Source organism: Oncorhynchus mykiss, chromosome 14 (assembly GCF_013265735.2).
Source record: "Oncorhynchus mykiss isolate Arlee chromosome 14, USDA_OmykA_1.1, whole genome shotgun sequence".
NCBI classification, from domain to species: Eukaryota; Metazoa; Chordata; class Actinopteri; order Salmoniformes; family Salmonidae; genus Oncorhynchus; species Oncorhynchus mykiss.
The window spans coordinates 31,333,158-31,346,254 of NC_048578.1; the positions used below are offsets into that span (position 1 = coordinate 31,333,158).

The window sequence follows — 13,097 nt, forward strand, 5'->3', positions numbered from 1 at the left end:
ACGCTGCTATTACTAACACTACCTACGCTGCTATTACTAATGCTACAAATATTACTAACGCTGCTATTACTAACACTACCTACGCTGCTATTACTAACACTACCTACGCTGCTATTACTAATGCTACAAATATTACTAACGCTGCTATTACTAATGCTACTAACATTAATAGCTCTGCTATTACTAACATTAATAGCGCTGCTATTACTAACACTACTAACATTAATGTTGCTAACACTGCTATTACTAACGCTGCTAACATTACTAACACGGCTAACAATGACACTAACGCTACTAACACTGCTAGCATTACTAACGCTACTAACACTGCTAGCATTACTAACGCTACTAACACTGCTAGCACTACTAACACTGCTAGCATTACTAACGCTACTAACACTGCTAGCATTACTAACGCTACTAACACTGCTAACAATAACACTAACATTATTGTAACCCTGGACAAGCACACCTGATTCAATTTATCATCAAGCCCTCAATGAGTTGAATGGGGTGTGTTTGTCAAAAACTACAACGAAACTGTACTGTTGGGTGTACTCATGGACCAGGGTTGGGAAACACTGTCTTACACTATATGAGTCTTCAGAATCTGAAACAGTTCTAATAAAGGAGAGAAGGAAGGAGGAAGATTATTCCTCCCACAATGGGATAATCTCAATTAGATTTCCTTGATTCCAGATGTCCTCCCCTCTGACCTTCTCCTCCAATGGATTTTGAGGAGGTGAGAAGAGAGGACATGGGGAGTCAAGGAAATGCAATTGAGATTCACTTGGTATTGAGATGCGGCCACTCCATTGACTGCAGGGCCAAAGATAGTACAGTATGAAGATAGTCAAACTGCTTCTCCAATAGAAATCCGTATGTATAGATTATGTCATGGCGACATTGGTAAACTAAACTGATGCACAAAAACCCGTCATCGGATCTAACGTTCGTCTCGCGCCTAACTGCGTAAGTGCAGGCCGTCAAATCAAAGGCATTCCTCCGATGTAACTTTTTTTTTTTTAACGAAAATTAAAACGTGTCAGTTTGTCACTTTCACGAGATTGGAGAAATAACATGTTCCTCTACTCAAAACATTGGCTCAAGTCTAGGTTGTGGCTTTAGATTTCGAGAAAATGAACAACTAAGGAAGAATTGTTCACTTCTCTCATTGACTTCTCAAACCAAGGGCGCCACTTTGGTTTTAGAAGTGGAGGGGGCATATCCTGGTGTGGGTTCTGAGGGTCCTCCCCCAGAATTTTTTGGGGGCATCGAAAGTTTATTTCCTGAATTTTTACACAATCCAACTCTATGTCTCTATGTAGAGCAAAAAGTAAGCAAAAATGCCCAAAGTCATCAAGCTAGGTAAGAGATCATTATTAAATAAAGACTAAACTAGATCAAAGATAATTCAATAATAAATATTGTGTTGCACCTTTAACCAATAGCCTAAAAAAACAACAATTCTTGAAAAAATACAGACTTTTGATTGTCTTTATTAAGACATCCTCTATATCAAATTTCGGCCAGACCGACCAGCCAGCCCGAGCTGCCTGCACGCCCAACCCCCACCAGTCTAGTCAATAACTCAACTCTCTCCCAACACAATTTCCTTCCCAGTTCACACCTTTAATTGTTTTAATTCCCAAGGAAATGGTTTAGAAACAAAAAAAACAACAAAAAACACATACACCTCAAATATACATTAACACACAGAAACAGCAAATCCTCCATATAATTAATCTCATAGGCCTAATAGTACTGTAGAGGTCTTTTTACTTGCACACAATTTAGCTGGGTCACCCAGTCCTGTCCCTAGGGGTCCACCACCCTGCCCCAACCCAACACACCCCACTCAGCTTTAGGATCTCAGTGAAACATTCACTATTGGTTTTAGGTGTGTTAGGCCCAGGCCAGAGTGACAACCCACAGGACGGCAGACCCCCAGGGCCAAGACTGAGCACCCCAGCAGCTAGGTATTGCCTAAATAGGTATTTCCCCTGACGTGGCCATGTTTTCAATACAGAGTCCTTTACTTCTACTGTATTCCATATAAGGCATCCTTATGAAAGCTGCCCAGTTACCCTTAATCTTGTAAAAATGTCAATCTAATGATACATAAATTGACATTGTGGAAGGATAACCAACCTTCCAATTAATGGCAATGCATTACTTAGCCGCTATAAATGCTTGGTTACAGTTTCTTCCGTATCAACATTTTCAAGCAAACAAAACAGGGAGAAGGGAGAATCTGTAGACATGATGAGATAAAAGAATATACTCTTTGACAGAATTCAGCCAGCCTTCACCAGACTATATGCAAATATGTCTCATTTTGTGTTTTACACCTTTATTTGAGGAATGACATTTCTGAGTGCATGTAATTCAGTTTCACTGACTACGCAGACGCTCATTGACTGGAGCGAGCAGTTTGGATGAAATGATTGAAAAACATGTGTACCTTTATTTTGCAACACTCACACACGTAACGAGAGCGGTGTGGTCAGCATGCTGTGACCCCACCACAATACGAGCGTTGCAAAATAAATGTGCACATACATGTTATTCAATCGTTTTTATCTAAACTACTCGAGTGCGTCAACGACCGTCTGCGTAGGCAGGTGCTAAAATAGAACTTGAGGTCCACACTCCAATCTAGTTGGTGGTGGTAATGCAACTTAAAAGTTGGTTGCCAACTGACATATAAAGTCCACAGAAGAAGAAAAAGACTACCACCACAGATAGAACAATGAGACAGATATTAAACTCCCCGGGTGTATAAATGTGAAGCATCCGTTTGGCGTTTCCACTCACTACCATATTTGGTAGTGAGAGGAAGCCCAGTGGCCGGCAGTGGGGAGAAGATGGAAAAAGATGGATTTTGGCCATCGTTCTGCTAATTTTCTCATCGATGAAACATTTCATCTCAATACCGTTTTCTGTTCCCAAAACTAGAATCTGTTACGAACAGAGTGGACTAAGTTTTGTATACTTTACCCTTTGCTAAAATTTTTAAAAATTGGGTTGTTTAGGAGGTGTGCAAAGGAGAATTGAGTTATTGCACACACGCTTAACAGAGAAGTCATTCCCTAACTGAAATATGCAAATGTATGCTAGAACGCACCAATAAGATCTCGCTAGCTTGTGCTTGGCTCTGCCCACCTCCTTGCTTGTTCTGCTCACTATGACTCATTGGTTCCCATTTAAAACAACGGGCTGTGGTCTATCTTGGTTTAGTTATAAAAATCTTTGCTACTACTACTGAAGGAGGAGATTTTACTAGAAACTATTAGATTCCCTTTTTATATCTGTGGATTAAATGTCTGAGTAGAGAACACACTAATTTGTGTGACTCAAAATGCGTCCAAATTCTAAAAAGACACAGAAAAAAAGAACCTTGTGCATTTCAGGTAAAATAACATCCCAATGTTTATATCCCAGGACAAATTAGCTAGCAACAGAAGGTCGAGCTAGCTTAAATGTCCATTAATATTAAATTTGTTTCGACCTGTCCCCAAATTAATATAGTTGGGACAGAGTTTGTTTTGATATTTCAACCTGTGTGTCTGGATCGCGTCTGGTGTGGATGTACAAAATCAACATGCGCACGATGGCGCACACGGATGCATCTTTGTGCCTGGTCTAGACATCATGTAAAAAATTATATTGCGGGACTACTGTTGTTTTTGGGACCAGTTCTTGCAGTAGCTGGTAGGAGTCAGACCCGAAAGCCAGCGGGTGTGGTGGGAGCAGGATGAAGAAATCGGTTCTGCGCAGACCTCTACTGTGCACCATGACAGTGAAGCCTGTAATGTTAGAGCTGTTTATTACTGTGCCAGTGTGAAAAGTAGGGAATTAGCTAGGGAAACTGATAGATCAATAACATTGCCATACTGACTAATAAAACTCACGCTGCAATGAAAAAAACGTCTGGTTTCATCGGTGGATTCAGGTCTAGTGTGATTGAGGCAAAAATAATAGCTAAAGTTAGCCAACTTTTGGCCAGCTCTCTCTCTAACAGTACACCAACTGGAGAAAGCTAGCCAAGTTAATTATTTACTTCTGAAACGGGACAAAACAAAGGCTACAAAACATTTCTATAAACAACAGCTGTTAGATAGCGATATGAGGTGGCGATTATTACTATCTGACAGATAACTAGAGGCTAAAGCTGACCTGGCTGTGGTAGCTACTAGCTAGTGTAGCTTATATATTCTCCTCAGTTAAGAGGGAATGAAACATTAGCTAACATTACATGTCAGTTACAATACTAGCTCAGCACTGCAAATAAACAATAGTTTAAAAAAAATGTATGTTAAGTTAAACAGTAGTTACCTTGACAGCTAAATTACAACTCGGTGAATGAGCGCAACACATACACACTGACCTAAGCTCAACTCTCCTGTGCTGGTCCAGCCAGCCTTCCAGAAGCTTTGCCTTCACACAGCCTGTCTGCCAACTCTGTGGTGTCTGTGAGTCCTAAATACAGCCTGCTGACCACTCCAAACAGCCAACCTGACCGCTCGGAGGCGTCCGCATGGTCCTAAAGCACACCATTGCCGTTTTTTGTATCACATTGCAATGATAAAACTGTGGTGGTGGGGGGGGGGGGGATTTCAGAATGTGGTGGGGACATGACCCCTGTATCAAACCCCAAACCCTGGCCTGTTTGGTCTTTGCAAGCGTATCCGGAAGTCTTGCGATGTTGCGCCTTTAGGTGTAGAAACTCAGCAGTAGGGCCATCCAACCCCCATCTGTCACGTACTTGCTGGTAGCTGGCAGCTGCACACCTTGTAAATAACCGCTAGATGTCAGATCACTTACGGTCACGGGGAATCGGAAGTATTTCATCTGGCCGCTAGGGGGCAGCTGTGCACCAAGAGTTTTCCTTCCCCCTCATCGTCGAAACAACAAACCCTACTACGGAGCAAGTGGCGGGGTGAGAGAGCGTCCAAAACCGCCTCTGACCGCCAGTTTCAAACTCATTTGCGGAAATCGTGGTAATATCAATACAAGAACAGACAACGACTCAACAAAGTAGTATCTCGTTTGGAAATAAATTGAATAACGGGGTAAGTTATAAAATGGCGGAGTGGAATCTCGAAGTTAGTTGGTTTGTAGCAATTTTTTGGTAGCTAGCTTTTCATGCTAGCTAGCTAACAGGCTAGAAGTGCGGAGGCTGCTAGCTACGGAAAGTCGTAAGCTAGCCGCTGGCGCTATAAGCTACTTTTTTTTTGTCTAGAATCTGTGTTACGCATACCCGAAAGTAGACCCATTTCACTGAAACGTATCTAGCAAGTTAGCTAAGCTAATATATAACAAAGTGTTTGTTTACATCCAATAAATGTTGTTCTGTTGGGGAGTTAACGTTAGGTAGGAAACGTATCGGAACTCCCGAGGCAAGATGGAGGACGTAGGGACGAGGTGTTTTTATGTAACTAAATGGTTATATTGTTGCTCCACAACAAGTGTGTTGTATAAACAAGCTAATTTAGATATTTACATTAACTTTGAGGGCCACGCCGTATTAGCTAGCTAGCTAAATATCAACTGTTTTATTGATAATATGGCTGGCTATCCGAACTCCGTTCGATTGCAAGCAACGGGCTAGGATAGCTAATGTTAACATGGCTAATTAGCTAACTAGCCATAAAACTAGCTAGCTAACATAACAAGATGGAGAATGGTAGCTATGCTGTAGCTATGCTAAGCTAACGTTAGTTAGCTACCCAGTCAAAATTTAGATTTTCCCGAGTGTTTTTGCCCTGTTTGAACTGTAACTAGTTAGTTTACGGAAAAGTGGGTACTACCGTTACTTGAAGGATACCATTTTAACTCTTGGTTTAACGTTAGCCGTAGAAGGCAAGTTGTTATTTTCATGTACGTAAAGGGTGACGTTCTAATGACAGCTGATGTTAAGCTAGCTAGCTTCGTTAGCTGGCTAGCTCTTTGGCAAGCCAGTCCGGGCAACCTCTCGACATTATACCGGTGTCAATTCGGGACAGTGGCCGTCACGGAGCAAACCCAGGAGAGCGGCTGTCATACTACCTAGCCAACGGTAGTTAGTCTTTTTCAGGATGCTCTCCGTCGGTTATTTCGACGACGTTAGTCATCGCTAATATAGTTTTAACGTGCTTTGTGTTGTCCAGGCACCCGGGTTTGGCGCCACTTTTTCAGTCCCCATCTTCAAGGCTTCCTCTCTAGTCAACCAGCCAGAGCGAATACTGTCTCCGCTTGTGCAATAAGAAACATAGGATGTTGCTTGCTGATGCTGTTTTATTGCTTGGCAATACAGTTCTAGTTGTATTGTACAATACACGCGTTCTAATTCAAGACCATGGGATAAAGTACTTTCCTATCTGTCATTTTAAAGTTTAGTTTGAATCCATCCATTTCCCATTCCTTACATCTCACTGGTTGATGAGGGTAAAGATGCCCCACTTCTCCCCCATAAGTTTTATACAACCTGCAAAAAATCATAAACTGGTTACTTACAGACATGAGCAATTTTATTTTACAGTCAAATGCAATTGATTCCTCGTTGGTCCTTACAATTCATTTTTTGATTAACTGTAATCCTGTACTGTAATCCTCAGTACAGTATGCCCCGATCGTAATTAAGACACACCCAGGATAGGGTCGCTGCTAGGCTCATTTTGGCCTCCTGTAGCTCAAAACCCGTCCTGACGACATACTAGTATTAACAATATTGTTGATTCATTTTTATATATAAAAATGAAAACTATTAGATATGTGGTTTTAATGTCGTAATTTGGTTGAGTATCCCACTCTCTGCTCCCTGCTGTTTGCTTTGTAATATGTGTAACTAGTGTTAATACTTTGTTCTGATTGGTTAGGATCTCTAACGGAGGATGAAGTGAACTCTCCTTTATATGGTCACGGGGGACGTTCCAATGTCCAGCCCTGGGGTGATGTTTCCTGTAAACCAAGGAGCGACATAGCCAATCAGCTCACAGTTGAGCATGACAGGAGGGATAGAGCCCGCCCCCTGTTACCATGTGAAAGCAGTATTTTGGTGTTTTTTTGTCTGTGTGTGAAGAACCACTGGCTGATACTGAGGCCTGTTCAGGGGATGCAATGTGTATTTTGTAGAAGTTCAGCAGCAGGTTATCGTACAACTCCTCTCAAATTAAATTGTATTAGTCACATGTGCCGAATACAACAGGTGAAATGCTTACTTACGGGCCCTAACCAACAATGCAGTTTCAAAAAAATATGGATAAGAATAAGAGATAAAAGTAACAAGTAATTAAAGAGCAGCTGTAAAATAAACAATATCGAGACTATATACAGGGGGGTACTGACACAGAGCCAATGTGCTGGGGCCCTGGATAGTTGAGGTAGTATGAACATGTAGGTAGAGATATATTAAAGTGACTATGCATAGATGATGACAACAGAGTAGCAGTGGTGTAAAGAGGGGGGGTGTCACTGCAAATAGCCTGGGTAGCCATTTGATTAGATGTTCAGGAGTCTTATGGCTTGAGGGTAGAAGCTGTTAAAAAGCCTCTTGGACCTAGATTTGGCGCTCTGGTACCGCTTGCCGTGCGGTAGCAGAGAGAACAGTCTGTGACTGTTGGCTGGAGTCTTTGACAATTTTTAGGGCCTTCCTCTCTCGCCTGGTATAGAGGTCCTGGATGGCAGGAAGCTTGGTCCCAGTGGTGTACTGGGCCGTTCGCACTACCCCCTGTAGTGCCTTGCGGTCGGAGGCCGAGCAGTTGCCATACCAGGCAGTGATGCAACCAGTCAGGCAGGATGCTGTCTTCTCTGAATGTAACTCCCATACCCATGCATTATTTTCCCCTTCTGTTTTCTCCTCCAGGTCCTATGCTACCGTTCCACTGTCTTGTGGACACTGAGGGTCTGAGGTCTGTTCTTATTTGAGTTGGGTCAGACATGATAGAGAAATGATAGCAGCACCAGAGTTACCGTCAGAGTTCCACTATCCTCAGTAAGTGGCTACTTCCATGGTGTGTGTGTGTCAACCGGCATGCAGCAGACTTTCTAATGTGTGTGTGTGTGTTTTTGCCAGGGATTCGGACACCCGTTTCTCCTCAGACACAGACTTCTCTGAGGCTCCTGATGTCAGTATCAACCCAACCAAAGGAAAGGTACGCCCAGGCCTCGTCTTCCTCAAGCTATACACCACAGCATATTGTAACCTCTTCCTCACTCTGTTCACCACAACGTCATATTAGAACCTCTTCCTCACGCTATACACCTCAACATATTTTTTGAACCTCTTCCTCACGCTATTCATAGGTTGCACCTCTGTTTTGGTCATGCCATTGTTATGAATGTTCACCAGATGTCCTCTATCGGCGGTGTCCTAAAGTGGTGATAAGCCCAGTCATTCTGGATGGAGGCTAACTACTGTTTAGTCTAAATTACACTAGTGCCTGGAAATACCATGACATTGGTAAAGTAGTAAAATATTTAGTAGGTAACAACTTTTCCAGCATTATCATGTCGTCAAATTTACTTTAAAGAGATGACAATGTTGTTATTAGCTAGCAAAGTTTGTCAAAAATGGCTAGCAATGCTAAAGTTAGCGAGCTCAAATCCGATGGCCTCCCCTCATTGTTAGCTAGCTAACGTTATACTGCATCTAAAGTCAATCTGGTGACATCAAAAGATTTTCCTACTAATTATTTGACCCCCCCCCCCCCTTGGAATGTCATTGTATTTCCAAGCCAATGTAATGCATTTTTTGATTAAATCTTCATCAGCGCTCTTTGATGATGCATTAATTAGAATGCTCATTCGGGCATCAGTCCAAAACAGACTTTCAAGACAATATTGTGGCAAAACATGCAACCCATCAATACACACCATGTAATGTTCACTTCATCCTCAAGCTACTGTATACACACCACGTAATGTTCACTTCATCCTCAAGCTACTGTACACACACCACGTAATGTTCACTTCATCCTCAAGCTACTGTACACACACCACGTAATGTTCACTTCATCCTCAAGCTACTGTATACACACCACGTAATGTTCACTTCATCCTCAAGCTACTGTACACACACTACGTAATGTTCACTTCATCCTCAAGCTACTGTATACACACCACGTAATGTTCACTTCATCCTCAACCTACTGTATACACACCACGTAATGTTCACTACATCCTCAAGCTACTGTATACACACCACGTAATGTTCACTTCATCCTCAAGCTACTGTATACACACCACGTAATGTTCACTTCATCCTCAAGCTACTGTATACACACCACGTAATGTTCACTTCATCCTCAAGCTACTGTATACACACCACGTAATGTTCACTTCATCCTCAAGCTACTGTATACACACCACGTAATGTTCACTTCATCCTCAAGCTACTGTATACACACCACGTAATGTTCACTACATCCTCAAGCTACTGTATACACACCACGTAATGTTCACTTCATCCTCAAGCTACTGTATACACACCACGTAATGTTCACTTCATCCTCAAGCTACTGTATACACACTACGTAATGTTCACTTCATCCTCAAGCTACTGTATACACACCACGTAATGTTCACTTCATCCTCAAGCTACTGTATACACACCACGTAATGTTCACTTCATCCTCAAGCTACTGTATACACACACCGCGTAATGTTCACTTCATCCTCAAGCTACTGTATACACACACACCGCGTAATGTTCACTTTATCCTCAAGCTACTGTATACACACCACGTAATGTTCACTTCATCCTCAAGCTACTGTATACACACCACGTAATGTTCACTTCATCCTCAAGCTACTGTATACACACCGCGTAATGTTCACTTCATCCTCAAGCTACTGTATACACACCACGTAATATTAGTAAGTATTATGCTGTTTACACCTTTATTGACTTTTCTCAACTCTTTCTCTCCACCACTCCCTCCATCCCAGGGGGGGAAGAAGGGGAAGAAGGCGGCAGGAGAGAAGGGTAAAGGAGGGAAGGGAGTGGGGGGTGCAGGGAGGATGAACGGCCACTACCAGGAGAATGGCATGGAGAACCTGATGCTGTTCGAGGTTGTCAAGATGGGCAAAAGCGCCATGCAGGTGTGTGTGTGTGTATACGCTGCTTGACCAAAAGTATGTGGACAGCTGCTCGTCGAACATCTCATTCCCAAATCTTAGGCATTAATATGGAGTTGGTCTCCCCATTTGCTGCTATAACAGCCTCCACTCTTCGGGAAGGTTTTCCACTAGATGTTAGATCATTGCTGCGGGGACTTGCTTCCATTCAACCACAAGCATTAGTGAGGTCGGGCACTGACGCTGGGCGATTAGTGCTGGCTCGCAATTTGTTGTTCCCAAGGCAGTGAGCTTTACACCACTACAGTTGACGCTTGGCATTGCGCATAGTGATCTTAGGCTTGTGTGCGGCTGTTTGGCCATGGAAACCCATTTCATGAATCTCTCCACAAACAGTGCTTGTGCTGATGTTGCTTCCAGAGGCAGTTTGGAACTCGGTAGTGAGGCTTGCAACCAAGGACAGGTGATTTTTACACGCTTCAGCACTTGGCAATCGTGTTCAGTGAGCTTGTGTGGCCTACCACTTCGCCAAGTTGTTGGTCCTAGACATTTCCACTTCACAACAACAGTTGACCGGGGCAGCTCTAGCAGGGCAGAAATTTGACACACTGACTTGTTGGAAAGCATCGTTGAAAGTCACTGCGCTCTTCAGTAAGGCCATTCTACTGCCAATGTTTGTCTATGGAGATTGCATGGCTGTGTGCCCGACTATATTTAATTAAAACAAATATATATATATTTTTTATACACCTGTCAGCAACTGGTGTGGCTGAAATAGCCGAATCCACTCATATGGGTGTCCACATACTTTTGTATATATAGTGTTTGTAACATTTACAGTGTGTGAAAAACATAGTGCATCTGTGAGCCTACACACAGAAGTGGTTTAGGCCTTTAACAGGCCAATCGTTTATTTGATTATCAACAGTTCTTGATTATTAAATGACCAGATCAGCTTTATTAGAGTTGAACCTCTGGGACTGTTTTAGTTGTACTTATTGTCTCTCTCTGCTGTTTGTCCTGGCTCCAGTCTGTGGTGGATGACTGGATTGAGGCGTATAAAACCGACAGGGACATGGCTCTGCTAGACCTGATCAACTTCTTCATCCAGTGTTCTGGCTGTAAAGGAGTGGTCAGTGGAGAGATGTTCCGAAACATGCAGAACTCTGAGATCATCAGGAGGATGACAGAGGAGTTTGACGAGGTAGGTTTTGTGTGTGTGAGAGACGTGGTAGGTGCATCAAGTTTAGTCAGTCACCTGAAATGTACCAGTTGATTGGTTCAGTTTTAGATGTCATTACCCTTTGAGTTGCATGCAATAGTGAAGCCATAACTCCCATAAACCTTATCTCTCTCTCTCTCCACCCTCCTCCTCCCCCTCTATAGGACAGCGGAGACTACCCTCTGACCATGGCAGGTCCGCTGTGGAAGAAGTTTAAGGGTAGTTTCTGTGAGTTCATTGCTGTCTTGGTGAGACAGTGTCAGTACAGCATCATCTATGATGAGTACCTCATGGACACGGTCATATCGCTCCTCACCGGACTGTCGGACTCACAGGTCCGAGCCTTCAGGCACACCAGCACCCTGGCAGGTAATAGAGTTGGTGAGGGGATATGTCTGTCTGTGTTAGTCGGTTATTTCTGTCTTCCCTGGGCACGCTGATTAACTGTGTGTGTGTGTTTAGCTATGAAACTGATGACAGCCCTGGTGAATGTAGCTCTGAACCTGAGCATCAACATGGACAACACACAGCGACAGTACGAGACAGAGAGAAACAAGAATGTCGCCAAGAGAGCCAACGACCGGCTGGAGCTACTGCTGCAGAAACGCAAAGAGGTGAGCGGGATGAGGTCAGAGTTCGGCTCCTCCTGGGTTAAGGGTTGGGGAACTGGGTAAGGCTTCTTGGGCCTTTGGTTTAAGATTAGTTTGGCTCACCTTTTCCTTCCACGTTGTCTGCTCTCGCTGCCTCTCAGAATGTGCTTTCTAAAACACCCTCGCTGCACAGACAAGTTACCCAGGTGCAGGAGCTTCGTGAGGGTTGTTTTTCAATCAGACGATGTATTACATTTAGAGATGAGGATGCTTGAAGACATGCTGTAGGAGCATAACCAGTCAGTTAGCCTGCAGTCAGACAGAGTTAAAGGGTTCTACTAGGCCCTGTGGTTGAGCTGGCATCAATGGCTGTGTCCTAGTTTACATAACACTATGTCCCACTGGGCTTCCATCTGCCCGATCATTCTACTGCGACCCCACCAGAACACAAAACACTGCTGTCTCCTACTAACACAACCCCACCAGAACAACATGAAACACTGCTGTCTCCTACTAACACAACCCCACCAGAACAACATGAAACACTGCTGTCTCCTACTAACACAACCCCACCAGAACAACATGAAACACTGCTGTCTCCTACTAATACAACCCTACCAGAACAACATGAAACACTGCTGTCTCCTACTACTAATACAACCCTACCAGAACAACATGAAACACTGCTGTCTCCTACTACTAATACAACCCTACCAGAACAACATGAAACACTGCTGTCTCCTACTACTAATACAACCCTACCAGAACAACATGAAACACTGCTGTCTCCTACTACTAATACAACCCTACCAGAACAACATGAAACACTGCTGTCTCCTACTACTAATACAACCCCACCAGAACAACACGAAACACTGCTGTCTCCTACTAATACAACCCCACCAGAACAACATGAAACACTGTAATTATACACCTCGGTGCCTTCATAACTATACTAGCTATCTCTCTGTAATGTTTGGTTATCTTGAAGTTCAGCCTGATGAACCCTGATCAAAATTGTATCTTACTGATTTCTTGTTCTAATTTCAGCTTCAAGAAAATCAGGACGAAATTGAAAACATGATGAATGCTATATTCAAGGGTGTGTTTGTACACCGATATCGGTACGTGGCCTGTCCATTGTTCTCATCATAGTAATGATCATAAATGGGATGGATTTCATTTGAGATACCCTCTATACAGAGGGAAAAAGTATGATGAAGGTT

The 13,097-nt window shown here is 43.1% G+C and overlaps 1 protein-coding gene and 1 long non-coding RNA gene across 2 annotated transcripts in view; one reads left to right on the forward strand and one right to left on the reverse strand.

Moving 5' to 3' along the window:
* Window positions 1-1,274: 1,274 nt before the first annotated feature.
* Window positions 1,275-4,450, reverse strand: LOC118938719. The gene is made up of 3 exons (XR_005035979.1): window positions 4,339-4,450; window positions 3,915-3,957; window positions 1,275-3,809 (listed from the first exon to the last, which is right to left on the reverse strand). It is a non-coding gene; the product is annotated as an uncharacterized LOC118938719 (long non-coding RNA).
* Window positions 4,451-4,744: 294 nt separating this feature from the next.
* Window positions 4,745-13,097, forward strand: part of stag2b (stromal antigen 2b) — a 42,652-nt gene continuing 34,299 nt past the window's right edge. The window contains exons 1-8 of the mRNA XM_036943310.1: window positions 4,745-5,075; window positions 7,847-7,975; window positions 8,057-8,135; window positions 9,931-10,083; window positions 11,090-11,263; window positions 11,446-11,650; window positions 11,744-11,895; window positions 12,922-12,995. Of these exons, the coding sequence (XP_036799205.1) occupies window positions 7,932-7,975; window positions 8,057-8,135; window positions 9,931-10,083; window positions 11,090-11,263; window positions 11,446-11,650; window positions 11,744-11,895; window positions 12,922-12,995 (881 nt within the window). The 5' untranslated portion in view covers window positions 4,745-5,075; window positions 7,847-7,931. The remainder of the gene's footprint in view (window positions 5,076-7,846; window positions 7,976-8,056; window positions 8,136-9,930; window positions 10,084-11,089; window positions 11,264-11,445; window positions 11,651-11,743; window positions 11,896-12,921; window positions 12,996-13,097) is intronic.